At 52.9% G+C, this 27978-nt stretch overlaps 1 protein-coding gene across 1 annotated transcript in view; it reads left to right on the top strand.

Moving 5' to 3' along the window:
- Positions 1–538: 538 nt before the first annotated feature.
- The window catches only part of CHRDL2 (chordin like 2), a gene marked incomplete at both ends in the record, with an annotated part of 33274 nt that continues 5834 nt past the window's right edge, over positions 539–27978 (top strand). Inside the window, 10 exons of the mRNA XM_080689316.1 lie at positions 539–620; positions 11329–11441; positions 15547–15640; positions 18495–18637; positions 20749–20842; positions 21470–21718; positions 23010–23161; positions 25472–25640; positions 26406–26597; positions 26937–27110. Coding sequence (XP_080545442.1) covers positions 539–620; positions 11329–11441; positions 15547–15640; positions 18495–18637; positions 20749–20842; positions 21470–21718; positions 23010–23161; positions 25472–25640; positions 26406–26597; positions 26937–27110 — 1462 coding nt within the window. The remainder of the gene's footprint in view (positions 621–11328; positions 11442–15546; positions 15641–18494; positions 18638–20748; positions 20843–21469; positions 21719–23009; positions 23162–25471; positions 25641–26405; positions 26598–26936; positions 27111–27978) is intronic.

Here is a 27978-nt window from a genome sequence, read left to right as displayed (position 1 = left end):
GGGGTTAAAGCCGGTGGCCCGGGTGGCCCCTTCCCCCGCCCCAGCCCCCGCGCTCGGCGCCGGAGACCCGCACGGGAGAGGAGGGGAAAGTGGGCCTGTTTCTCGAGTGGCCAATCCACGGGCCCGCGGTGCCCCAGAGGAGGGGCCAGCGCCGGGCCAGCGCCAGCCGGGCCAGCTCGCTTCCCGCGGCAAAGTACAAATGCGCCCGAGCCCGGCGCCTGGCGCCCTTGGCGAGCTCAGCCGGCCGGCGCTCGGCCTCCCCCGCGGCGCCCGCCGACCCTGCCCTCGCACCCCTTCCTCCGCGCCCGCGCACCTTCTCCCTCCCCTGGACGGCGCCGCGCTCCTGCTGGACGGCCCTCCAGCGCTCTCTCCTCTCGACCTCCCTCCGATCCCCACGTTACGCCTCCCTTCCCGTCCTTTTCTCCTCTCCACCCTTCTCCGCCTCTCCTCCGCAGCTCACCTCCGGGGGCCGGGGGTCGGTTCGCGCCCCTGCGCCTCAGTGCCCCTCTCGCCCCGCGCCGGCCCCGGGGAAGCAAGGATGGTTCCCGAGGTGAGGGTCCTCTCCTCCGTGCTGGGACTCGTGCTGCTCTGGTTCCCCCTGGACGTCCACACGCGAGCGCGTAAGTAGAGGGGGAGGCAGGGCGGCCGGAGGAGGGATGCGGGCCCGGGGTGTGCAGAAAGGTGCTAGGACCTGGGACCTAACTGTGGTGACAACCACCCGGGCAGCACCTGTGCCCGAGGGCTGGCGACTCCTCCGCGGACCACTCTGGGCTGGTGAGTCTGGTGGGAGAGGGAGATGGGAGCCTTGGGAAGACGGGGCTGAGGGGCTGCTGCCCGGCCAGAGGGTAGGGCGCTGTGTTTGGAGAAGGGGACTAATTCCTAGTAGACCGTAGGGGTAGGTCGGCTGCAGAAGAGGGGTGCGGTGAAGAGGTAAAGGCTGCTACATCTAGGAAGAGCCCACCCGAGAAAGAATTGCAAAGATTAACCTTGCTGGTCCTTTATCTCTTTTTGATCTTAACACTTCTATGGGCGCATACCAGCGTTCAGGGTTTACAGATCAGAAAACAGGCTGAGTAAGGAGATGGAACTTGCTGGAATTTACAGTTAGTGAACCATCCAAAGCCCGAACCCTCTCATTCCAAATGCTGCCCCCAGAGCACCCAGAAGGCACCCTGGTTTGGACTTGTGAGACTATGGGAGTCAACGAGGCACAATGAACTGGGTCTTCATCATCCCAGCCCCATTAAATACCAGATGGGTGGAGGGCTCGCTGAATCTCAGTTTTCTAATCTATAAAATGGGAGTCAATGCCCCAGGACTGTTATGAGGTTAAAATGATAGGATAGAGGTGCAGGGCAGCTAGGTGTGGTGGCACACCCCTGTCATCCTAGTACTTGGGAGGCTGAGATGGGAGGATCGCAGGTTTGCCTCAGGGTAACTTGGCGAAACAGTTTCAAAATAAAAAAATTAAAAGGGCTGGGTGTGTAGTTAAGAGTTAGAACACCCCTAAGTTCAATCCCCAGCACCACAAAACAACATAAAAAGAAAGAAAGAAAATAAGTAAAAATAGGTAAGGCAGTTAGCACAGGGATCTTGCATGGCAGCTCCTTGAAAAAAAAATATCAGTTGCCTAATTCATACTATTCCATATAAAAACCAGTGTAAGCTCAAGCAGGTTGTATAAACTGCGGCTCGGTTCCCTAGTTCGCTGATAGACCCCCTCAGCATCCTCTCTTAGAATGCTATGAGAGTGTGAAACCAAACCAAAGATTTTCTTAATGAAAAGGAAGAAGCTTAGTGCAGCCCCTGAAATACCTGATAAGAAACTGAGGCAAGGAAGGGTAGTGGCTGCTCCAGGTCACACGGGGGCGGGGGCGGGGGCGGGGGCAGAGCCTGGGATTTAAACCCCTGTTGCTGGACTCCCAGTCCAGTGCTCTTTGGTCTCCCTGGCTCAGCTCCCCTTTCTGTGATATTCTTTCGCACCAGTGGAGCTGGATTTTGTTTCAGTCTTGTCTCTGCTCCTAAGGTAAAGGCTGTGTGTGTCTGTCAGATGCCCCTTTCCACCAGCAGCAGGAGACTCCCAAAAGTCTTTGGGGGTGACTAATGGAGAGAGCTCGGTGTTGGATTCAAGTGTCTGCCTCTTATGGTTATGTGACTCTTCCAAAGTCTCAACTTCTCTGAGTTTCCATTTCTTTCTCTGCCTAAGAGAGGTACTAACTGAAAGATGAGGAGTTCTGGGGAGAATTAAAAACATTCAATATAATGCTCATACTCGGCAAATGTCTCCCTGCCTCCTTGCAGCCTGCAGGTTTCCTCCTCACACCTGCCTGTTGCTTCTTGGAGACCTTTCTCAGGAAGCCCTCCATGCCTGACTGTCTTCCACCTGGCCCCTCATTCTTAGTCTGCAAGATTTCCCTCCAGGTTTTTCACTCCCCTTGGCACGAGGAGGGGAGTGATGCCCTAGAATCAGGCCCCTGTGTGGGATTGTTTGTGTCCTGCTCACACCCCTTCTCTTCGGGTCACATGTCAGCCCTTCATGGCCTCGCTTTGGTCCCCTCTTCCAGCAAACTCTCCCTGGTGGCCCGATCCGCTCGCTCTCCCCTCCTCTGTGCCTCCACTGGCCTTCGAGCCATACCTCTCACTAGGTCCTGCCAGGATTCTCTGTCCCCTACAGCCTCGTAAATACAGGGCTCTGGACATGCAAGAAAAAGACTTGGAGCCAACCCACGGAGCTAAGGGGCGGTGGACTGGCATTGGGAGAAGAGTTTTAAGGTTTGAGGATGTCAGAGCTGGAAGAGGCTTCTCATCTGTGTCTACTCAACACATTACCTATCCTTAGAGTTAAACTGAAGCTGGGAATAAATGCACACAGTGAATTTATTAAAGAAAACAACCGAGGCCTGGATCCTAGCCCCTGATCTGTCACTTACTGGCTGTGTGAATTGGGGCAACTCACCTCCCTCCTTGGCCTCATGTTGTCTAGTGCTGACAGTCTAGACTCTTGAAGCAGTCCTGTGGTCATCTGTTGTGATCCTGTCTGAAGGTCTCCAAAGGGCATCATTTTAGTTTAAGTGAGATCCCAAGCCTGTGGTAGGTAAGAAATCTGGGTACACCCGAGGTGTCTTCAGAAGTGGCACCAACAGATGGGATTTCTGGGGTCTCTGGTGTCAGACTGCGGGGCGGGGGGGGGTGTTTGCCCTGCAGAATGCAGAGGGCAAATGAGCAGGGCTTGCTCTGTGTTCTTCGTTAAAATCCAAGGCGGTTCTGCAGAGATTATTCTCTCCTTGGCTCTATTTCTAGCTATAGACCGAGCTCAGATGCCGATCCTAACCAAGTTTCAACTCCAGCCACAGGTTGAGCCCTAATCCTCCAACCCTGCTCACTGACTGAACCCCACTTCTACCCCAGGCTGGAGCCCTTACATGGGTTGGGTCCCTATTACTGACCAGTGGGCCCCAGCCCCGGGCTAAGCCGCACCCTCTGTGCTGTTGCTCACTCTGCTCTGCTCACACATGCTCTCGAGGACCTGAAATGGCCCAGTTCCTTACCTCTGTCTAGTGCTCGTTCCAGCCTTGGGTCTCCTCCTCGTTCCAGCCTTGGGTCTCACTCTTCCTCTCTCAGGTGTCCCTCTTAGGTATACTTCTGCCTTTCTTCCCTCCCTCTAGTGCTGCTCCCAGGAGAGTCGGTTACCAGCTAAACACATCAGCCCCCACTCTTCTCTCTTCAAGGGTTTGTGTATTATGGGACTTGAAGCTTTGGTTGCCAGGTGACAGAATCCTGGACCTCAGAATTGGGCCTGGGGCAGGAAGGGAGCTTGCAAGGTGTGAGGTGGTGCAGAAGGAAAATTTGGAATCAGGTGAGGACTTCAGTTCTGGCTCTGCCAGCGATTCCAGCTGTCACCCAGGGCAAATTGCCTTCCTCTGCCTCTTAGTTTTCCTACGTGTATAGTGAGACCGTTGGGCTCAACTGGGTGACCACTTAGGATCATTCTAGCTTTAACAGCCCATCATTCTAAGTCTCTAAGATCTAAAATTGCCCTCGATTCTGAGTTCACTATGACTCAGAAAAAAAGTAAAAAGAGAAGAGGAGTTTAGGGTTTGTAGGTTTCCCTGCCCTGCGTGGAGGAGTGGGCAGACAAACCCTTTGATGCCAGGAAAGTGTGTGGAGGGCTTGGGAGCAGTGAGTGTGGTGGAAGATCCACAGTGAGGGGCCCTTAGCTCCATTTAGTTGCATCCCCATACACCTGTCCAGGTGTGCTCGAGGCAGTGGTGGGCATGGACCGCAACCCTGAAGTCCAATTCCAGGCAAGCCCTGCCTGGGTCTCTGATGAGGAGGTTCTGCACTTCCCCTCTTCCACCAGTAGAGGTCTCTGCCTCACTCACTGGCTCTCAGGCTGTCAGCGACAGCTGGACAGCTGCGCAGTTACTCCAGCTGTTGCACCTGTTCCAGGACTGGCCTCTCAAGTTTCCCCAGCCGCCAGCCGCAACAGGCCTGAAATCCCTCAGACTCCCAATGAGAAGGAGTGAGAAGGGCGTCCCTGGACGGCGCGGTGCATAGGTCATTCAGGCATCCCCCTGCCTCTGGGCAGGACCCCATCCCAGAGAAAGCTGCTCCACAGTCGGCTTCTGTTGTCCTTTCTTGTCCTCAGGAGTTCTTCATTGCGTCCTACTTAAGTCCTTTTGTTTGAAAGTTAAAGGCCCTTCCTTAAAGGTCCTGCTCCTTGGGGGATGGGTTTTCCTATGAACATCCTTTCTGGCCATGGAGTTTGTGCTGGTGCCGTCGTGCACTCAGGCAAGTCCTGATGTCACTCTGGGGTTCAGTTTCCACATCTGTAGAATGAGGGGGTCAAACGTCATGAGTTCCTATCTTTCTAAGATTCTGTGAATCTAAGTGTCGACGTCCACAGCATAATAGAATGCAAAGGTCCTGTCCATGTCAGGGAGCAGAGCCGCTTCTCCTGGCGCGAGTCTCTCCTCAGAGGCCCTTCTGTGCTCCTGCCCATTTGCTGTGTACCAGGCGGAAGGAGCCAGGTTCAGAAAAGTGGGTCCCTTCTCCTAGGTTACACGGCTCAGGCACTGATTTCCCCTAAGATGCCTCCCCCATCGGGGCCGGAGCCCAGAGCAGAGCTTATGTCTCAGAGGGGAGGGAGTTTGTTTGTGTGAAGAGGGGACTATAAATAAATAGAGCAAGTATGGCTGTGTGGGCGTGAGGGCAAGATGTAAACGCACGCATTCTTGAGCAGCCTGGCTGACTCGCGTTGGTCCCGAGGTCTGGCAGGCTGGGGACGGGCCAGCTGCAATTCCAGCCCTCTCTCCTCTCACCCAGCCCCTGCCGGTGCATTTCCTGCCACGTCCAGCCTCCCGTCCATCCCAGCTTCTCTCTGGTGTTCTTTTCTGCTTCCTACTGGAAGAATTGCCAGCCACACTACCTGCTCCTAACTGATCTGCTATGAGACCTTTTTGGGAGCATGAGAGTTTCAAGTCAGACTGCAGGATGCGCTTGGATGGGGAAAGCCTGGAAATTTTGACTTATAACAGACGATCATGGGGTCACTCATCCGCGTGGCTGTCCCAGGCTCCTGACCTTTTCGTACATGATGTTCTTCGGTTTGGCAGGTGGCTTGGGAGTCAGATGGCGGGAGCCAGAAAGGGAGGTCAAAGGCTAATTCCTGTTAGGTGGCAAAGGGATCGTGCTGAGAGAGACTTGGCTCTCCTTCCATATAATGAAGTTCTTGTTGTGAGAGAGGTTTCCAGGAGTAAGGGCCGACATCAGCTCCGCCTCTTCTTCGTTAACTCCATCATTCATTCATTCATTCATTCATTCATTCATTCATTCATCAGGCACAGGGCACAAAATTCAGTGAGATCTGACCCTTTCTCTCAAGAAGCTCACAGTATAGTAAGAGAGACAAACTCTCCTCACTACTTCTAACCCATGATGACGAGAACTGTAGCAGAGGGCTGAACTCAGTCCTGATGGAGAGACTAGGGCCACGCAACAATGGGCAGAAATGGTGGCACCTAAGCTGGCTTTTGAAGGATGAGAAGGAGTGGGTCAACGCCGGAGACAGGGAAATCACTAGAGTGGAAGAAACGGCACGTGCACAGGCACAGAAGCACGAAGGAGGCTGCAGGGGCGGTGGAGGGGAGAGAAACTCAGCAAGGGGAGGTGAGGCTGAAAACAGGGCCACCAGAAAAAGTTTTTCTGCAAAAGCAGCCAAGAGCCAGTTCGGGACAGGTTGAGGTGACGTGGTAACACTGAGAGTCTATCTGGTAAGTATCGTTGACTTGAATTCAGGTTAGATAAGTCTGATGACTCTAAGTCTATCAAGGGAGCTAAGGACATTGGCTATGGCCTCTGGGTGCTTCCTGCAGGAAGGGGGGCTGGCATCCATCAGATCCTGTAACCTCGTTGCCAGGTGAACCACATTCAGCCCCTCCTCTGTGCCTTTGCAGGAGGCTCCCACTGATACACACACTCTCGTCTCAGTTCTTATGTAGGGATCCTGTCTTCTTTCATGAGGCTGTCAGCTCCTTGAGGGCAGGACTTTATCTTATTTAAGCTGTGCACCAGGCCCATGGATGTGTGCAAAATTTGATATGAAAAAAGCTCAATAAATGAATGAATAGCAGGAGGTGATATTATTCTTATCAATGATAATAACATTTACTGCCTATGGTGCCAAGTGGCCCACATTTACTCTACATTTTCTGTACCCTCCCCAAGAGGTGCCACCACTGTGGTCACCTTGCTGCCACCCTTACTCTCCACAAAGGAGATGTTTCTGGGCAGCCCTGACATCACACTCACCTATTTCTTCAGGCCCCCAACCTCCATCCCATCCTCAACTTGTTCCTTTACCCTCTCCACCCAGACCCTATTGGGCCTTCCCACACCTGCCCACAATACTGCTTCCAGGGGCAGCATTAGCTCAACAGGGCGACTGCAACAGCCTCTCCCTGTTCTCTGACTGCAGGCTTGAGAGTTTTTGTTTTTGTTTGAGTACCAGGGAGTGAACCCAAGGACATTCTACCTGTGATCTATACCCCTCTCCCTGTTTTATTTAGGGCATGGACAATAATTTTATTTATTCTTTATTTTGAAACAGTCTTGCTAAGTTGTCGAGGGTCTCACTAAGTTGCTGAGGCTGGCCTTGAACCTACAACCCTCCTGTTTTTCAATCTTTCAAGCACTAGGATTACAGGCATGCATCACTGCTTCCAGCCAGGCTTGAGAGTTTAGAACCTCAGTGATGACTCTAAAATGCTGCTCACACACCCTGCCAGATACAGGCTTTCCCAGTGCTTTTTCCCCACTGTGCTCTGGAGGCCCTTCACAAGGCTCTGCCTCTCTTTCCCATCCCATCTCCAGCCTTTCTCTCCTGCCTCCCCATTCTCTGCTCCCACCTGCCGAGCCACTTTGATCTCTACATCTCAGCCCTAGGATTCTGTGGGCACAAGGGGACACTGAGGAACACCGGGGCTAGAAGAGTGCAAAGCATAAGAAACAGGGCTGGTGTGGCCTTGTGACCTGGGAGATTCGACCTTGGTAGGCACTATGATGTCTGTGCCCTAATAGGTGCCTGGAGGCTGCTGCACAGAACTCTGGGAGTAAAAGAAATACTATGCAAACACACTGTTCAGGAATTTGGGGGTCAGAACACAAATTTGGTCTTTGTCTGTCTGTTCCTCCTTAGTGTTTTAAGTGAGCATCTAGCATGTGCTAGAAACTGGGCATATTACATCGATTATCTGATTTAATTCTACAATACCCTGAGAGGAAGAGATCATCACTAGTCCCACTTCAGAGATGTGGAAACAGTCCTGGAAGACTAACTAGCTTGTCTAAACTCAGGTTGCAAATTAAAGGCTCAGTCTGTGACTTGAACCCTGACCTATCGGACTCCAGAAGGTCCTTGAGAAAAGACTCACTTGGTCCCTGAGTAGGGGAGAGAGACCCACGCATGGGTGGGTGGGATGTGAAATGGTGGTGGGTGAGTGAGGGCGCAGCAGGGCGCAGGGCCAGGAGAGGGGCGGGGAGGCCACGGAGGACAAAGGGAGGGTTTCAGAAGGGAGGGAGATGCAAGAGACAGACTCTGCCTCCTTCACAGTGTCGCTCAGCTCTGTGTCCAGAGGCTCCTGGGCCCTTGTCCTAATCTACCCTGGAGCCCAGAGAGCCTGGGATGGGTGGGGCCACCAACACATCAGGGAATCCTGGTATCCTGGAAGGATCGAATCTTGGAACCCTGCCACTACGCAATTCTAGGAGCTTTGGGTCCTAATGAAATGTAGATTCTTAGAAACATGGAATCTTCAAACCGTGAATCTTAGAAGCCTACAGCTTCGGAGTCTTAGAATATAAAATCATGGGCTCATAAATATGCGGAGAACCTTTGAAGACCATAGTTTACTCCTACCCTTATTTGGCCGATGGGAAACCGAGGCTCAAAGAAGGGACAAAGGAGTCTTCCTGAATATCACAGTGATTTTGCTGCTTAAGGAGTCAGAGCTACTTCCACCAGCCATATGCAAGGATGGGGGCTGGGGCCTGGGCGGCAGGAACCGGGGTGGCCTGAGCCTGGCAGGTCCTCCTCCTGCCTGGTTTTGGCAGAGCCGGTGGGCACTCGCCTCCTCGGGGAAAGAGAGCACTCCAGGCATGGCCACCCCTCTCACTGTAGAGGGTGTGGCCGGATGGGGCTGTGGCACACAGGAGGCCTCCTGCCAGGCCTGTGGGTGGGGGAAGGGGCCTTCTAGCCTGGGCATTGGCTGGGACACACTCCGAGCAGACAGGGAGGTGGACGGGTGCCAACTGGCACTGCAGGGCCGTCCCAAGGAAGGTGGGACAGGGTTTCTTCAGCCATGGGCTGAGTCCTAAGGTGGCCATGGTGTTGCAATCACCCCCTCCCCATGGGGAGGGGACCGAGGAAGAAAGACATTATTCACTCCTTGGAGAGTTGGGCTGGCTCTGACCAGCACCCCAGCTGGGCCTGTGTTCCACCTCTGCCAGTGGAGGCCGAGAGATAAACACAGCTCATTTGATACGGGCCAGCCGGGCCTTGCTGGCTCGCTGGGGAAAGGGATTCTGTCTGGTTGCTTCCTCCACTGTGGGGGCCAGGAAGGGGATAGGAGAGGTCTAAGCTGTGTGTTCCTCAAGTCCTCAGTGGCCCAGGAGGCCAATCTCGGCTTCTCATGAAGAAAACATCTTCATGGTTAGGAATGGGCCAGGAGCTGCTGTTCCCTGCAGGTGGGAGCCAGGGGCTGCCCTCCAGCCCATCCCCAGTGCTTAGAGGGAATTCCACACCCTTGTGCCCTGCTCCACCCAACCAGTGTGTTGCTATCAGCGCTCTGCCATCCCTGAGCTCAGGTCTAAGAGAATGTGATTCAGAAAGTGTGAGAACACATGTCTCCTAGATGCTCCACTCTAGAAAGTTGGAAGGGGAGGCATGGAAGGCAACTTCTAGATTTTAGGTCAATAGGGGCCTAGGAGAAAAAGCTGGGGGCTGGTGGGGCAGACAGAGTGGTCGAGCCATTAGGCCTGGAGGTTGGGTTAAAAGCCACCTCAGTGAGGTGAACCCAAAGGAGCTCTTTGGAGCCTGGAGACCTGAGTTCAAACCACAAGCTGGATAGCTTTAGGCAAATCACTTAGTCTCTGGGATTCTTTGTTTTCTTATCAGGCTTCTTCGTAATTGTAATTGTGATAACAATCCAAAGCCACTGCAAGGTGGGTACTGTCTTGGAGTCCAGGCTTCACACCATTTCAGCTTCTTGACATTCATTCAGGTCTACTTGGCTGTCTTTGTGATTGCTACCATACTCATAAGAAGAGCATTCAACTAAGTATAGGGAACTGGGCCCTGTATGTACTTTACAAGCATTATCCTACTTAATTCTCAGAACAATAATGTTTAGGAGATCTGTAAGTAACTTATAAAACAAAGTCCAGTACAGAGAAGGTTGATAAATGTTTTTTTCTCTCTCCATATTTCATTCTCACTTAACACACCTTCGCTGGTAGTTAGCTTGTGCTGGGTAATGGAGAGTTTTTCCATAGGCATGAGAGTGTCCCCTCTGGGATGAAGCCCACCAGGACCTGTGGGGAGGATGGCGGGTAGGGGTAGGGCAAGGGGCAGAGTGGTGGACATAGGCTGCAATGCTGGGCCCAGGGCTAAGCAGTGAGTGGTGGCAGGTGAGGGGTTGGAGTGGGTTGATTCAAAGAGGTGAAGACAGAGGCTTCAAGAAAGTAGAATTGCAGGAGAGCCGGCTAACTCACCTAACAAAGCAGACACGTATTTCACTCATTCTTAGACACCTGTATATACTTAGGAACAGCTGATCTGCAGATTACTGAAAAATTAATTTGGTGAGCCAATCTCAACTCAGAGTAGTGGCAAGGAGGTGTGAAGGTCAGTTTTCTATACGCCCCCATCATGGCTAACTGAGCTGTAGAGATGTGATACAGTATAAAAGCAGCAAAGCGGTGGGGCATGGTGGCATGCACCTGTAATCCCAGCCACTCGGGAGGCTGAGGCTGGAGGATGAACAAGTTTGAGGCCAGCCTGGGCAATGTAGTAAGACTCTAGCTCAGTATAAAAAGGGCTGGGGATGTAACTCAGTGGTAGAGTGCCCCTGGGTTCAATCCCCAGTACCACCACAAGAAAAGAAGGAAGGAAGGAAGGAAGGAAGGAAGGAGAAAAGGAAGAAGGAAGGAAGGAAGGAAGGAAGGAAGGAAGGAAGGAAGGAAGGGTGGGTTTCTGTAAGTGGCTTTATTCCAAAGGTAGATAAAAGGACCCAGAGAAGCTGGGGATGAGGACAAGAGAGAGGAGGAAGAGAAAGTTGTGATGAGGTAATAAATAAATAAGCAAAGTGAGATAAAGGTAAAGGAAAGAAGTGTAAATATGAAGGCAAAGAGCCCTGGATTGATAGTCAGGCGTCTCCGGCTGTCATCCTGCTTGGTGACTGACTTGCTGTGTACTCTTAAATAGTGTAAATTGGTCCTCTATGAGCTTCATATTATCCATGAGATCTTAAGAGCTAACATTTACACCACAACCTAACTCTGTAAAGCATTTCCCCTGCTTTAGCCCCTCACTGCCCTGAGAGATAAGTGTTAAGGCTCCGAGAGGGGCAGTAACATGTGTGGTCAAAACGAGATCTAAACTCAGACATTCTGGCCACCAGCTGAAGGAGCATGTCCAATGGTTTCTCTTTTGCCTGAAGAGAAGAAACCATCAGGAGATGGTCCAGATGGCACCCTTCCTGCAGCCAGAAAGGAGGAGGGATGAGCCAGGTTTGAGCTGAAGCCTCCTAACAGCACTTGTTGGTTTGCCAGGCCCAGACAGGTTCTGCCTTTTCCATGATAAGAAGTACTCCCCTGGAGAGAGCTGGCACCCCTACTTGGAGCCACAAGGTGTGATGTACTGCCTGCGCTGCACCTGCTCTGAGGTAGGTTCCTCTGAACACCAGGCCACCTCCCCATGGAGCCTCACTACCTAGGAGTAGATGCCCCATCTGCCTCCCAGAAAAAAATTGGCAGTGGGTCCGTGATGGGGCTGGGTAGAAGCCCTGGATCTCCTACTTCTAATCCCAGCCTTTTTTCCAGCTTGCACTGTTGCCAGCCTCCCTGCCTCCCACGCAGCCTAAGACGGAGCCCTTCTGACCTTCCCTCCCCTCCTTTCCTTCCCATTCACGATTTGATCCAGCCATCTCTCCCCAGCCCTTGCCTAGGATCTGTTCCCACACCACTGGCCCAAATATTTATTCAAGTCTTCACCCAAATAAATGGGCAGGTGACCTCTGCCTGGAAGTAGTTTCTTCTCCTGAAACTCCACTTAAGTTTTTTCATCCCTTTCTTTTGGTGTCTGATCACAGTTACCTGCGTCTGTCTGTTGCCCCCCTCGGTTGAGCCCCTGGGAACAGGTCTCTCTGGGTCCCACTCATGCCACAGGGTGGAGGCTGAGAAGGCCCCTAAGGTGACCTGGGGCAGGGAATGGTAGCCAGTCCTCTCCTGACAGACCAGTGAGGACCAATGAGTCCCCTCTGCAGCCACCGCACTGGCCTCAGGTTGGACTCTGACACAAACAGGGACACAACTCCCCCACAACTGCCTCCCCTGAATTTTCTGTAGCACATCTGAGGCCAATCATCCTTTTTAAAAAGAACTTTATGACATTTAGCCAGAGAACAGAAAGGAAACCATAACAGAAAATTCCAGACATATCATGTGGTCCAGTTGACTAAGTCCAAGTTTTGTGATCCATTGGAGCGAGTTCATTTCTCCTTCCCAGAGTTCATATGCACACAGTTTCCTTGACTCGAAGAACTGCTGCCCATACCTCCAAAATGTAGCCCAAGTCCCTCCACTCCTCCCACCATCACCATCCCCAGCCTAAGCCACCTTCATTTCTTACCTGGGCTGCTATGCCAGCCTCCTAACAGGTCTCCCTGTTCCCCCTCAAAGCCCACAGCTCAGCTAGAATGATCTATTCTGATCACAGAACTGATCACAGAAATGATCATGTCATTTCACTCCTACCCTCCCGTGGCTCTGTGCTGCATTTACCATAGAAGCCCAGTTCTCTGCCGAGGGCTCTGTGGTCCACCTCTGTCTTACTCCCCGTCTTCACACCTGCTCACTCCACTGTCCTGCACTGGCCTTCTGTGGGTTCTCCCGACACTTGAAGCATCCCCACTTACTCCTCCTAGACCCCCTCATGAGTGGTTCCTCCGCATCCCCCTTGCAGCTGTTGCTAAAGTTGTTAACCTTTTGGTCCAATCAGGTTGCACTGCCTTATCTATCACCGTCATAGATTTAACATCTGGAATTGTCTTATTCCTGCTTACTTTTTTTTTGTGGTTCTAGGGATTGAATCCAGGGGCATTCTACCTCTGAGACAATCCTTCAGCCACCCCCCCTCCTTTTAAATTTTGAAACAGGGTTTCATTAAGTTGCTGAGGACCTGGCTAAATTGCTGAAACTCCCTCAAACCTGAGATCCTCCTGTTTCAGCCTCCCAAGTACTGGGATTACAGGCATGCCCCATCACACCTAACAATGCTTAAAATTTTCTAGTCTATTTTCTACCACTAGGATGTAAGCTCAGGGAGAACAGAAAGTTTGCCATCTCATTCTGTGTTCCTAGTGTGCAGAAGAGGGCTTGGCTCCCGGTAGACATGCGACACATATTGAGTGAGTGGCGAGTTCAAGCCTTGTTCAGCAGAGGCAGCGCAACACCCTGGGCAGCACATGGGCCCTGGGGACAGTATTGACCCACTGTGTGATCCTCGGCCATTCACCTCAGGGTTACCCTCTTCTCATTTCAAAAGTGTGAAAGATGCCGGTGTGGTGGTGCACACCTATAGTCCCAGTACTTGGGAGGCTGAGACAGGAGGATCACAGGATTGAGGCCAGCCTCAGTGACTTAACTTAGCGAGGCCCTTGGCAACCTAATGAGACCCTATTTCAAAACAAAAAGTAAAAAAGATCTGGGGGTGTAGTTTGAAGATAGAATGTCTCTGGGTTTAATCCCCAGTAGCACACACACACAAAAAAAACCCTAACTGACTAAATAAATAAATAATTTTTTTAAAAAATTGAAAATGGGGGACTAGGAGTCTAGTTTAGAGGTAGAATGCCTTTGGGTTCAATCTCCAGAATCAAAAACAAAGTGTGAATTATAGTAAGAACCTACTTCTTGCGTTGCTGTTTGCTATTCAGAAGAGAAAGTGAGATAATCTATCTATATCTACCTCTCTATATATAATATAAAGCAGAAGTGAGATAATCTACATATATAGTAGAGGAAGTGAGATTAGCTATAATAATACAATTTACATTATGATATTTATAATACAAAGCTCCGGCCTAGTAGCCCATCAATTAGTGCTGGCTGTGATTCCCTGGAAGGTTGCTTCAGCCCGTGCCCTGCCCTCGCCCTCACCCCCTGTCCAGCTCGCCTGATGCCTGTTGCCAACCACCTCTGACCCTTGGCTCCTCCGCTGCCCGAGTCAACAGAGAGATTCCAACTCTTCAGGCCCCACAGTCCTTTGCACTCCACCTAGCTTCTCATCTGAGGGCCTCAGTTGACTCTCTTGACATCCATTAGGCACCCATGTGCGCCCCTAGAAGGCCCGTTAGAGCTCAAGCCAGCTCTGTGGACCCAGGGATGCCCTTTCACACTGATTCGTCCTCTGATGTCTCTAGCCACCTGGGGAAGCCGTGACCTCAGGGCGGGCTAGGGCCAGTCTGGCTCTCCCATGGAGCAAGAGGTGGCTTCTGGGAGAAGTGCTGTTGAGGACCTCTGCTGAGAGAGGGCAGTGGGAGGGACCAGGAGGCAGGAGAGAGAAACTGCCAACTTCAAAGTCTTAAACGAAGCCGGCCCTGTCCATCGAAGAGAGGCTGTATACACCTCCTCTCCTGGCTCCTGTTTATCACACGCCCGTTGGTTGGTTGGGACTTTCCAGGCACTGACTTGAACAAAGCCCCGTGTACACGAGTCCTTTGGCGTCCACAGCTGAGCGGGTGAGGCAGGTACAAATGGCTTGTCACCATACAACACAGGGAGCCTGCGGCAGGGGGAGAACAAGGTGTAGGTAGGCTGAGGAGGGGCCAGAGGCTCCCTAGTGAACCTAGAAAGCTCCCCAAAGGAAAGGTGGCCTTGCTCGCTCAGCTTCAGCTCCTCTCTTTCTCTCTCTAGGTATGTTTCTCTGCCCAATCCTCTCTCATTGGCTGTATTTGAAAAAGCGAAAGGACTTTGGATCCTTCCTTCTATGGTGCCAACTCCCAAAGCTTTATCGGGGGTTACTGGGACCTCTTGGAGATTTAGGGAGTAGGATCACAAAGGCCCGAGTCTCCTCCACAGCAAGTGTTAAGTCTGATCCCCATCATGTGTTCCATTCCTCCCCAAGCACAAGACTCAGGCTCCGAGTTGAAAGACTGAAACCCTAAACCAGGTGTGGTGGTGCACGCCTGTAACCCCAATACTTGGGAGACTGAGACAGGAGGATTGCAAGGTCAAGGCCAGCCTCAGAAACTTAGCAAGACCCTCAGTAACTTACCAAGACCCTGTTTCAAAATAAAAAGTAAAATAGAGCTGGGATGTAGCTCAGAGGTAGAACACCCCAGGGCTCAATCCCCAGTACCACAAAAAGAAAAATAATAAATAAATAAATAAATAAAGCACTAGAGCTAAAATAGTATCGTTAAAACATCGAGATCAGCATCAAAATAATCCAAGGTTTTTACTCGTATCTCTTGTACACCATGAAGGAGACACAAGTCAGCAAACTCTTCAGCCTATCAGTCCTCCCCCAGCCCTGTGAGACCCCGGAGTGGGCAGGGTTGCGGTGAGGGTGTCTGGTCTCACTCAAGTGCATTGTTTTATTGTTGTTGTTGGGTTTTGTGGGGCTAGGGATTTAACCCAGAGGCATTTTACCTCTGAGTTATACCTTAATCCCAGTGCAGGCTTGAAACAAGGCAAAGTTCTGCAGTGAGAATGCCTGTGGGAGGCCATGATCTCTTGAACTAGGGCTGACTCTTGTGTCCGCTTCAGACTGCCCATGTGAATTGTTACCGCCTCCGCTGCCCACCTGTCCACTGCCCCCAGCCTGTGACGGAGCCGCAGCAGTGCTGTCCCAGGTGTGTGGGTAAGTAGCCTCGCTCTTCCCCTTGTGCCTTTCATCACCCACTGACCTGTATCTCACCCTGACGCAGTCTCCTGGGGAGAGGACTGCCCATCAGAGGTGCTGAGATACAGAGATGCTCAGGGGAGGAGCCCTCCTGGACCCCCTAAGCAGGGTTAGGGTATCTGCAAACTTCTTGTTCTTAAGTAGGTATGCATGTCAAAGGAGACAAAAAAAAAAAAAAAAAGTAGAAAGTAGGTGAAGGAGACAGGGGCTTTCTTGTCCTATTGACTGAAATACTTGGGCTCCAATCTCTCTCTGGTTCACTGGAAGTGGTGGGGGGAGTGAAGGTGAGTGATCTTGGTCTGGAAGATCCTTGTATTAGTCTATTTTCTGTGGCTATAACAAAATACCCAAAGCTGGGTACTTATGAGGAATAGAGAGGCCTGGCATGGTGGTACACATCTGTAATCCCAGTACTTGGAATTACACAGGAGATAGGATGATCACAGGTTCAAGGCCAGCCTCAGCAATTTTGTAAGACTCTTAGCAACCTTTCAAGACCCTGTTTTAAAAAAAATAAATAGAAGGGTGGAGAGCTGAGTATATCTCAGAGGTAGAATGCCTCTGGTTCAATCCTCAATATTACAGAGAGAGAGAGAGAGAGAGAGAGAGAGAGAGAGAGAGAGAGAGAGAGAGAGAGAGAGAGGCAGGCAGAGACAGAGAGACAGAGATGGAAAGGAGAAGGAGGAAGAGGAAGGAGGAGGAGGAGAAGGAAAAGTAGTAGTAGTAGTAGTAGTAGTAGTAGTAGTAGTAGTAGTAGTATGGAGAGAAGAAAGAGAGAAGCTGGGCTTGGTGGCACATGCCTGTAATCAAAGTACTTGGGAGCCTGAGACAGGGGGATTACAGATTAGAGGACAGCCTGAGCAATTTAATAAGATCCTCAGGAATTTAGTGAGATCTAGTTTCAAAATAAAAAATAAAATAGGGCTAGGGGTGTAGTTTAGAGATAGAATGCCTCTGGGTTCAATCCCTAGTACAAAAGAAAAGAAAAAGGATTATTTAGCTCACAGCTTTGGAGAGTGAAAATCCAAAATCTGGTGGCCCCATCAGTTTGGCTTCGGGGGGGGGGGGGCTTGGCAGGGTCACAACATGATGGAGAAACAGAGAGGGAACCTACTGAATGCAGAAGGTGGCAAGAGCATGATGTGGACTTACTTTCTAACAACTCACAGAAGCCAACCAGGGTCTTGTAAGAACTTCATCATCCCCTTCTATAAGCAGCCTCCCCAGTGACCTGACCAACTTCCACGAGGCCCCGCCACTTAAGGGGCAGGCCACCTTCCAAGACTGCCACACTGGGCACCAAGCTTCCAGCATATGAACTTCTGGGGGACACACCCAAACGGCATCTGAACCAGAGCAGCCCTGTAGGGAAGCCTCCTGGCTAGCACCCGGGGCCGGGAATGGCCCAAGGAGTTGGCACTTGCACTCTGAGATTCCTCCCAGTGTTGAAATTTGGGACTCTATGTGTTCTAATGCCAAATGTCCATGATTTCCTGATTTTGAGATGTAAGCCTCTGAGACTGGGATTCTAGAGGTCAGAGAGAGGGGAGGTGGTCTGAGCAGAAACCGTGGCCTGTGAGGGCAGCGGTGGGGAGGCCAGCTTACCAGGGGCTGGTGAGACATTAAGGAGAGAATCCAGAGCCCAGGAGGTGAGGGGCTCCCTAGTTTGGCTTCAGCTCAGATGCTCCTGGAGAGCCGGGAGGAGCATGTGTAGAGAGGGCCATTTTCTAAGCAGGGATCTGACCACGGGTCTGATGTGGGTGCCAGAGATCCCTGGCTCTGGACGCTGTCAGTTTCATCCTGTGCCCCCCACCCTGGAGCAGCACTGTGCCTCCTCCGTGGCTGGCGCTGACTCTGGGGGTCCTTACCTCTCCTGGCTGACTTGGGGACCCCCCGGGGCCTAGGCCCCTTCTTCCTCAAATCCTCTTCTTCACACGCTCTAGCCCTCTTCCTGCTTGAATCTCCTTGTTCCTCGGGACTCTATTTTGCCATCAGCTTCTAGAAGCCCCCCGACCTTCTTCCCCCACTGAGTTAGCAGCTCCTCCTCTGCGAGCCACTCCTGTGCCTCCTCCACCCCAGGCCTCGCCACAAGACAGTGCCATGGCTTGTGGCTTGTCTCTCTACCCCTCTAGATTGGGAGTTTCTTCATGGATGAATCTTGGTCATCGTTCTCTTCCCAATGCTAGTATGGTGTCTGGTCCAGAGAAAGTGCTTAGTAAAGGTATCCTGAATGAACGAATGAGTGAGTGAGTGAATGAATGAATGAATGAATGAATGGGTTCCCTGGAGGCTGATCCCACTACCCCAGGGTGAGGACCAACTCCTCAGCAGGTGATGAGCAGGGGTGCTCTGGTGGCCAGTGAACCACAAGCCTACGCCAAGCATGGGGACACTGGAGATCATTCCAGCGACTCTGGGGGATGTAACTCGCGATGGTGGGGACCTTCTCCCAAGATGTAGTCCTTAGCACCTACAATAGTGCCTGGTACCAGGAGGTGCCCCGTGAACGCTTCTGTGCCTCTGTGGGGCCGAGGCGCTCAGCCTTTCCTCTCGCTCTGGTCAGGGCCAGCTCAGATACCAAGAGCCGTGAAGCTGCAGTAGAGGGCCACGGGAGGCAGGGACACGGTCAGATGTAGGTATTGGTGGGGGCTCTTGGTGGGTCCATGTGGGGAATGGCTGGGGCCAGAGCTTAGTTGAAATGGCAGGAAGCAATTAAATACAAAATCCTTAGAAAAGTGGCCCACTTAATTCTGGCAAGGATCTACAATCTCTGTAAAACCTCATTCTCTTCTTCCTGCCCCCCCACCTGCAGAACCTCACACCCCCTCAGGACTCCGCGCTCCCCCCAAGTCCTGTCAGCACAACGGGACGATGTACCAGCACGGAGACCTCTTCACCGCCCCGGAGCTGTTCCCTGCCCGCCTGCCCAACCAGTGCGGCCTCTGCAGCTGTAACGTAAGACCTCCTGCTGTCCCTGGAGCCCAGCCCTGTGTCCAGCCCTGCATAGGGCACAGCAGTCTGGACCAGGGTGGGGAAACTTGTTTCCTGGGGACAACAAAGTGAGAAGGAAGGGGCTCACAGGGAGAGGGACCTCTGGGTCTGGAGTATCCTGCCTTTGGGATACGCGGGGCCAGGTGACTTTTCTCTGGACTCCCAAGCTTCCTGTAATAGCAGCGGTCACCTGGAATGGACAGGGGCCCAGTTCTGTTTCCCCCAGTGGATACTGTGCTCCTGGAGAAGAGGAAACGAATTCCCCCTCCTTTTTTTTTTTTTGGTGGTGCCGAGGATCCAACACAGAGTGTCACACATGCCAGACAACACTTGGCCACTGAGCCACACTGCCAGCCCTGAACATACCCCTTTTGTTTCTGTATCCTCTGCTGCTCTTGGCCCAGGGCCTGATACACAAAGGATGCCTGTAATAATCACAGATGAATGAGTGAATGATCAGGTTCAGGGGCTCAGGGACGGGGCCTAAGGGTAGCAAATGGAATTTCATCTGAAGGTGCTGAAACTTTTCCTGCCTGTGGTCAGAGTCGGGCCTGGGGACAGTCAGTGCTGACACTGCAGTGTTAGCAGGGGACAGAGACCGAAGCCAAGCAGGGTTTGACCTAGAAAGACTTCACCATCTTGCTCAGAAAGTTCTAGGCATGGATTTCTTCTGCATCTGGAGAAACCTCTGCTTTCCAGCTCTCCTTCCTAGCTGATCATCACACCTCTCTGGCCTTAGTTCCTTGGAGTCCATGAAGGAGTCTGACGGGTGGTCTCTAATGTTCCCTCTAGACGAGGTGTTGGAGGCCCATGTTTGAGCTCCAGCTCTGCCCTGGTTCCTTGAGTGACTGTGGGAGAGGAACTTCTGTCGGGGCTGCCTCCCCAGGCCCCAGGAGCCCGAGACTCAGAAGCACAGAAGTCTGTGCTGCAGAGTAAACAGTCTCCCCACACAGGAGAGTAACCAGTGTCAGCCTAGCGAGTGGTTACTTTTAGCAGGGCCAGCCCCTCTCCGTGGTCTAGTATATTGTACTAGTAGGTTCATGGAAATGCACTGTATTTCCATGCAGTATCCCATGCCCTAGGAGGACATCACTATTCCTGTTTTTCACATGAGGAGACGAGCTCAGAGCAGTTAAGTGACATGCCTCAGATGATGCAGCTAGTACGAGGCAGAGCCAGAACGCAGACCCAGGCCTCAGGCCTCCAGGAGCCCATGTCGTCTCCCTGTGCCGCGCGGCCTCCCATGAAGGGAGGGGACCTGGGTTAGGAGGGGCCATGGGAAGAGGCAGAAATGCTGGTGGTGAGAACGTTCTGTGGTTTCCTTGTCCATTCTCCCCGGGCACTTGGGTCTCCCTTCTTTTGTCTCGTCCCTGCTTGTGGGACTGGCCCGGCCCCTGGCCTCATCTCAGGGATGAAGGAACAGGGAGAGGCCCCAATGTCCACATCACTTCCTCCAGGAACAATATGCCGGGCACTTGGTTTTCACAACCGTTCTCTCAGCTGATCTGCACAGCCCAGATGGGTGTGCCTTATTTCACAGAGGGGGAAACTGAGGCTGAGAGAAGGGAAGTTCTCCCCAAAGCCCTCTGACCTCCTGCCTCCCAGAAGGCCCACTCTCCTCCTGAAGTTGGAGGCCAGAGGCTCTCTGTTAGAGCTGGATCCACCCCAGGAGTCACTGCCGAGACCACTGTACATGCTGGGCCCGTTTCTGGCCAGGAGAGAAGAACATTGATTACCATAGAAAAGTCCATAGCTGGGCTCTGGTTCTTCTGCCCCAACTGTGACTTGAGGGCCCAGACCCTCCTCGGGGCTCCTCTCATCTGTAGGATGGGGACCCCCCTCATAGTTGCTGGGAGCCCAGGAGGACCAGGAGTGAAGAGGCTTAGCAACTGAAGGATGAAGGTGTGGGAGCAGTCAGGGACGGGGACCCCTGGCCTTGCCCATGGTCCAAGTTGCTTCACCACTGCCCAGGGAGACCCCGAGGCCATCTGCTCCCAGGGAAGGGATTCTCCTAGGCCCCCAGGGCTGGTCTTTGTCGGAGCTCATTTCTAGCCCCTATTTGCTCTGTCCCTCAGGAGGGAAAGATCTACTGCGGCCTCCTGACCTGCCCTGACCCCAGCTGTCCTTTACCCATCCAGCTGCCCGATTCCTGCTGCCTGAGCCGCAAAGGTGAGTGTGTCTGTGCATCTGCCAGTCTTCCTGCTCCACAGGCTAACCACAGACCACGCAGGGCGGAGCGTGGGGGAACACCCAGCACATCCTACATGGGTCCTTCCTTCCGGGAAGTGGCAGTTTAGCCTGGATCCCCTGGAGAGCAGAGCCATGGCAGAGGCTGGCGTCCACTTAGTCTATATAGCAGTACCAGGAAGTGGGCACAAGGGGGAGCGTGGCGAGGCAGCGAGGTTGGGAGCTGGCCTCTGTGGTAACCAAGTGTGACCTTGTGCTCTGAGTGGCGCTCTCCCTCAGGAGTCTGGGGGTGGTAGGCGAAGGGGCAGACTCTCTCCAGCCATTTAACAACTCATATTAGCCAAAGGTCACCCCAAGGGTGATAACTCCCGCCCACTCCCCAGCATGCTGGCATGCGTGGGTGCCCGGGGGCCCCCGGGAACAATGGCAGGCAGGGGTGGAGTGGGCTAGTAAGCAACAGGAGGTGGGCAGGGGCAGCAACAGGAGATGCGGGCGTGAGGGGAGGTGCTGCTGGGGTGAGCCCAAGGGAAGCGGGTTGGCTGGAGAGGAGGCACTGCTGCCTTGCCTTTGATGAGCGGTACAGCCCCTGCAATGTCCCTACAATCCAAGGTGGCCAAGAGGAGCAAAGGTGGAAGATAAGGGAGACTAACACGAGCGGGCACCGAGTCTCCAGCTGCCCTCCTCGCGGCAGGGCAGGGAGGACTGTGCTCACGGGCTCACAACATAGCTGCCTGGCAGAGCCCAGGGAGAATCCCTGGATAGTGAAGGGCATACTGGGCTTGAGCAGAAGGAAGTGGCGGGGCTGTTCCCGGGTGCTGGAGCAGTCACTGAAAGCTTCCCGGAGGAGGCATAGCTCAGGTAGGGCATGTGTCTCCAGATGTTGGCATTTTGGAAGGGGCCCCAGGCAGGAGCCAGGTGACTCCAGTTTAGCCTTGTCTCTTGCAGCAAACCTCACAAATTCCTTGCCCTCTCTGGGCATTAGTTGTGCCGTGGGTACAGCAAGAGTCAAGCGCCTGCGATTTCCAACAGAAGGTCTAATTCCAATGCTTGGGGTCTGTGAAGCAGGCATGTTCAGTGGGGCATGCGGGGGGGGGGTGGAAGAAGGGATTGCACTCAGGGCGTTAGGAAGCTGCAGGGCTCCAAAGGGTGCTGTGTGCTGGTTCTCTGGGGAATGGTGGCTAGAAGGGTCCCAGGGTGTCCAACTGGAGTGACAGAGGGGCCGGAGAGTAGGGGCTGGGAGTGTGGTGAAACCAAGGCAGCTGCAGGTGGGCAGAGTGGCTGCCCGGAGGCCTGTAAGCTCCAAGAATGCGAAGAGGTGGCTGCGGGATGCGATCTGGGCTCTTGGGTCATCTATGACACAGTCCCAGAGAGGTGACTTTTTCCTTCCTTCCCTCCATCCTTCCCTGCCTTCCTTCCTTTCTTCTTTCTTTCCTTTTTTTTTCTTTTCAGCAGAAAAGTAGGTAGAATGTTCCTGTATTGAACCCAGGGGCATTCTACCTTCCAGCTAACACCCTTTGCCCTATTTTATTTTTTAAAAACAGGGCCTAAGTTCCTGGACATCTTGTAAGTTTCTGAGGCTGGCCTCGAACCCATGATTCTCCTGCCTCAGCTTCCCAAGTACTGTATTACAAATGTGTACCACCACACCCAGCTCTTCTTTCTCTCCTTTTTTTCTTCCTTTGTCTTTCTTTGTCTTTCTTTTCCTTCCCTCCCTTCTTCCTTCCTTCCTTTCTCTCTCTTTCCCTTCCTTCCTTCCTCTTCCTTCTTTCCTTCCTTCCTCTTTCTTTCTTTCTCTCTTTCTCTCTTTCTTTCTTTTTCTTTCCTGAGCTGGAGTTTTGCTATGTTGCCCAGGCTAACCTCCAACTTCTGGGCTCAAGCGATCCTCCTGCCTCAGCCTCCCAAGTAGCTGGGACTATGGCCTCATGTCACTGTGCCAAGCTGAGAGCTAACTTTTATATAAAGACAAGATCCTTGGCCCAGCCAAGCAGTTCAGTTCCAGTGGTGACGAGGCGGTCAGTGTGGGAACACTGAAGAAGAAACCCAATTGTGGGACTTCATGAACCCAAGGCTGAGGATAAGCTGTAATGAGAAGAAGGAATAAGTTACCCCTGGAGCAAAGGGGCCCGTGGGTGTGCTGGGGCCACCCCAGGCTCTGAGGAGGCACTGTGCACCAGTGGAGGCCTTGAGGCCGTGGATAGCGAGGCTGAGGAGCCTGAGCCGACCCAGCTTCTTTTTGAATTTTCAGATGAGGCAAATGAGAAATCCCCAGAAGAGGACCTGGAACCATCGCACGGTGGGGCGGTGAGTGCCCAGCTGGACAGATAGGGCTGGGAGAGAGGCTGGTGTCCAGGGCCTACGCCTGCAGGACTCTGCTGCAGCAAGGCCAGCTATTGTCCTCACCTCTAACTTGCCCTCTGGGTTGGCTCCTCACCCCCATATCCCAGGCCGTCGCTCCAGCCTCCCTCCATGGCTCTGCTCCAGGAGAAAGCAGGCTGCTGGTTTAGCAGCAGACCCTGAATGTCCTCATGTCTCTCTTGAGAAGCTCTTGGATACTGTTCACCCGAAGCCCGTCTCTGTCCTTAGTCCAAGCTGCCTTTGGGAACAGGTTCTCCTGAGAGAATGGCCTCTGGCATGGACCCGGCTCCCTGCCCGGGGCACTGGCTCTTTGTCTGGAGTCTGCCTCTCTCCTTCCCCCTCTCAGTCTTGTCTGGAGTCAAGATGGGGCCACCTGCCCCAGTCTCTCTGGTCTGAGAAGAAATAGAGAATCAGCCAGACACTGACTCAAATCCCCCCATTAGTCCCTGTGCTAAATCTACAACCTGAACGACCCCACTTGCCCTTTCCCCCCGGGTCTCCTGAGCCCCCGGGAACTGGGGGCTGGGCTCTCCTTCCCAGAGACCCTTGGGGCTCAAGCTCATGACTTCTCTGCCACATCATCCCCCTTCTCCGGGCTTCTCAGTGGGTTCTGTGCCACAGGACTTGGGCCGTTCCACCCCTTCCCTTCCCATCCTCTCTGGAGGAGGCAGCCTGTGAGTGAAGCCCACCCAGGCTCAGTTCCTGGTCCTGAGCTGGAACGACTCAGTGACTTGCTGGATGACTTGGGCAAGTTGACCTCATGTGGGGGCTGGGTCCTCTGAGTCCTTGCCTCCATTCCACTTGACAGTTGTTTTGTGGGAGCTTCCTGTGTGCCCGAGCCTGAGCTAGGGCCAGGGACAGTTTCCACTCGGGGAGCTCTTGGGGGCTTAGTCTTAGGGCCATAAAGGAATAGATTCAGAGACCATATGGAAGCCAGGTGTGTTGACATAGACCTGTAATCCCAGTACTTGGGAGGCTGAAACAGGAAGTTCAAGGCCAACCTCAACAACGTAGCCAGACCTTATTTCAAAATGAAAACTGAAAAAAGGGCTTGGGGTGTAGCACAAAGGTAGAATACCCCTGGGTTCAATCCTCAGAACCAAAACGAGAGAGAGAGAGAGAGAGAGAGAGAGAGAGAGAAGAAGAAGAAGAAGAAGAAGAAGAAGAAGAAGAAGAAGAAGAAGAAGAAGAAGAAGAGGAGGAGGAGGAGGAGGAGGAGGAGGAGGAGGAGGAGGAAGAGGAGGAAGAGGAGGAGGAGGAGGAAGAGGAAGAGGAGATAGAAGAGTTCTGAAAAGAGAGTGCACAGAGCAGGTCTAGGCGATAGCAAGGGAGGTGGTGGGCTCTGCTCCCTACCCCACCCACTCACTCCTCTTCATGGCCTGAAGCTGCCCAATCCAAGCCACAATCTCCTGCCCTGTAAGCTACCCTCCCCACCCACCCTCTGGCATCCCTGGCAGCCCCCCCAAGAACTGATCTGGAGTCCAGGCCTTAGGATGTTGGATTCCAGAGGCTCAGTAGAGGGGCCTGAGCTCCAAAGACTCTGTCCTGGAGGAGTGTGTGCTCTTAGTTTTCCTGCCCTGTGGGATTCTGGTGTCGCTGGGATCCTCGGAGTCCTTATCCCTTTCTCCTATCACCTAACTTTTCTTGGACTAAGAACTTCCTGGTTTGCAGCCTCACTGCACACTCAACTTATTTTTCTTTTCTTTTTTTCTGGGTCTGGGGATGAACCCCAGGGGGATTCTACCTCCGAGCTACACCCCCTGCTCTATTTTTTATTCTTTATTTTGAAACAGGGTCTAAGTTGCAGAGGGCCTCACTAAGTAGCTGAGGCTGTCCGCGAACCACGATCCTCCAGTCTCAGCCTCCCAGATGCTGGGATTACAAGCGTGCGCCACCACGCCCGGCTTTCACTTTATTTCCTAAGTGTAAATTCTTCTTATCCCTCAGCAGGTATGTCTCCCAGCTCAAGACCTTGGCACCCTCCGCCCACCCCAGCCCCAGGACCCTGGCTCTGACAAGGGTTGTTGAGGGTCTCACTAAGTTGCCAAGGCTGGCTTCAAACATGTGATCCTCTGGTCTCAGCCTCCCAAGTGCCAGGATTATGGACAAGCACCATCACTTTCAGCCTATACATATCTTTCTATTCAGAGCTGATGCCCCCTCTTCACTGGGAAGTCGGCTAGTGTCCACCCTCGGGCTGCTGGCTGCAACCTGTTGCACTCAGTCAGTGACCTGCATCCTTCCTGCCATTTGCAGAGAAACACCCAGGATCCATGTTCCAGTGATGGCGGGAGAAAGAGAATCCTGAGCACCCCAGCCCCCACTGGCCCCAGCACCCCTCCGGACTTCACCCCTCGTCACCTCCAAACGAAGGGGGCAGGCAGCACGATTATCAAGATTGTCCTGAAGGAAAAGCATAAGAAAGGTGAGGCCTGGACCTCCTCTAACCTGGGGTCCTACCTCCTGGCCCCCTGCTTTGGTCCCCCAATCTGAACTTATAAACTCAAAGAATATCAAACTCAGAAGTGCCCTTGAAGGTCATCGGGGCAGCCCTCATTTGCTAGGATGAGGTGCAGTGGATTGATTGAAACAATATGACAATATATATTTTTAGCGTCTCTCATTGTCTTTACTGGGAAGTGGGGAAGATAACAGAGAGATGATGAATGGCCTCTTCCCTCAAGGGGCTCGTAGACTAGCTGGAGAGACAGGCGCGTGAATGGGTTAATATGAGGCAGCACCGAGGGAAAGCTTGACAGGGAGGAGGGAGCTGGGCTGCCGGGGGACGGGGTGAGGGTGGAGTGGCCGCAGGCGGGGAGGGCAGGGGCCTTGCTGCAGGGCTCCCCACTGGTGGAGAGGGAGGAGCCCTGTGGCTTCCAAATCAGCCCTTTGGACAGATGGGGCAGAGGCAGAGAAGGAGAAAGGACCTGCTAGAGCTTGCATGACCAAGTGGTGACAGAGGTTGGTCTCCGGTCTCCTAGGCCAGACCAATACTCCTCTTGCTCCGCTGGAGCATCCCAAAGCCGGGGGAGGACTCTCCATCTTCAGCAATTCCTTCTGGGCATCATGGCCCTGGTTTCTGAGATGGGGGTATCGAGGACAGGGTACGGGTTTTGTACCCTAGCCTGGGCTTTGCAGGCAGTGTGGGGTGGACACTGACCCTCCTCCCTTCCTGTGCTCCTTGTCCCAGCCTGTGTGCATGCTGGGAAGACGTACTCCCATGGGGAGGTGTGGCATCCGGTCTTCCTCTCCTTCCCCCTGCCCTGCATCCTGTGCACCTGTCAGGATGGCAACCAGGACTGCCAGCGTGTGATCTGCCCCACCGAGTATCCCTGCCGCCACCCCGAGAAAGTGGTCGGGAAGTGCTGCAAGATTTGCCCAGGTACCAGGAGGTGCTGGGGACAGGGGGACGCCGGCCAGAGTAAGCCCTGGGTCTCTCTCTCCAGGGTCACAGACACTTGGAACATCTCAGACATGGAGGCGCACACACTCGGGGCCACAGGAGGCCGGGTCTATAGATACATGGATGGTTAGAGGCACGGGAGTGGGAAATGTCAGACTTTACTGGAACCCTCGAATGTTACAGTAATAGACTCAGGTTTTTGACAGTGGAAACTCAATGTTCTGCACTCTATGAAGTCATAGAATCTTAGAACACTAGAACTTTCAAGAGGAATAACCATGTTGATTGGATATTTCACAAGCTTTCGGTCTCTCCCAGAGGACAAGGCAGACCATGGTCACACTGAGATCAGTTCCACCACGTGTCCCAGGACAACAGGCCGGGTCCTCGTCCACACATCGGTATCACCAAGCCCAGACAGCCTGCATCGCATGGCCCTTGAGCACGAGGCCTCTGGCCAGGTGGAGATATACCTCTGGAAGCTGGTAAAAGGTGAGTGACCTGCTCTCAGCTGGGTCTGTTTCTGGCCTGGCCCCCTTCCTGTCCTCGAGACCTCACAGGGCCTTAGCGACGTTTTGTTGATCAGGTGCCTCCGTCTACCTCCCAGGTGTGTGAGTCTCTGATTCAATGACTCAGGAAGGCGCAGGGAGACCTATTTGGTCTGTGATCCTCTGACAGTTCTGATAAGCTCCCTCACTCTGAGATGCCAAGGCCTTGAAGTGCTCCCTCTCCTGGGGGGAAAGGGTTATTGCGCCTTGCCAGGAGCCTACCTCGTTGAAATCAATAGATGTCAATGGTAGGATTTCAGCGGTCCCTAAAGGAGATCTTTCCAGACCAGAGGCCTTGGATCTAGAGTCACGGAGCCTTTTCTCTTGGTGGAGACCGTCACTTCCAGATAAGCTGACATCAGAACATAATTTCTCGCTCTGTGAGGAAACTTGTCCTGTTTAACAGGCTGCTGATTTCACCAAGTGAAGGTCAAGAGTTTTCCCCACAAAGGGGGCTGCTGAGAGTCTGGTTTTATGGCACATGTAAAGTATAAAACCAAGCCAGGCGTGGTGGCACACATTTGTGATCCCAGTACTGGGGAGGCTGAGACAGGAGGATCACGTAGGTTCGAAGCCAGCCTCAGCTACTTAGTGAGGGCCTTAGCAATTTTGTGAGACCCTGTTTCCAAATTAAATATAAAATAGGTTTGCAAGTGTAGACCAGAGGTGGAAAGCCTCTGGGATCCATCCCCAATACCACACAATCAATCAATCAATCAATCAATAAAATATAAAACCTCTGGATAAAGTGAAACATTAAGCCATGATTCACAATAAACTCTTTAAGTGTCAATGAGCGGTAAGGTCACTTT

The sequence above is a fragment of the Muscardinus avellanarius genome (assembly GCF_963383645.1).
Source record: "Muscardinus avellanarius genome assembly, chromosome: 1".
NCBI lineage: Eukaryota > Metazoa > Chordata > Mammalia > Rodentia > Gliridae > Muscardinus > Muscardinus avellanarius.
This window is presented reverse-complemented; position numbering and strand designations above follow the sequence as displayed.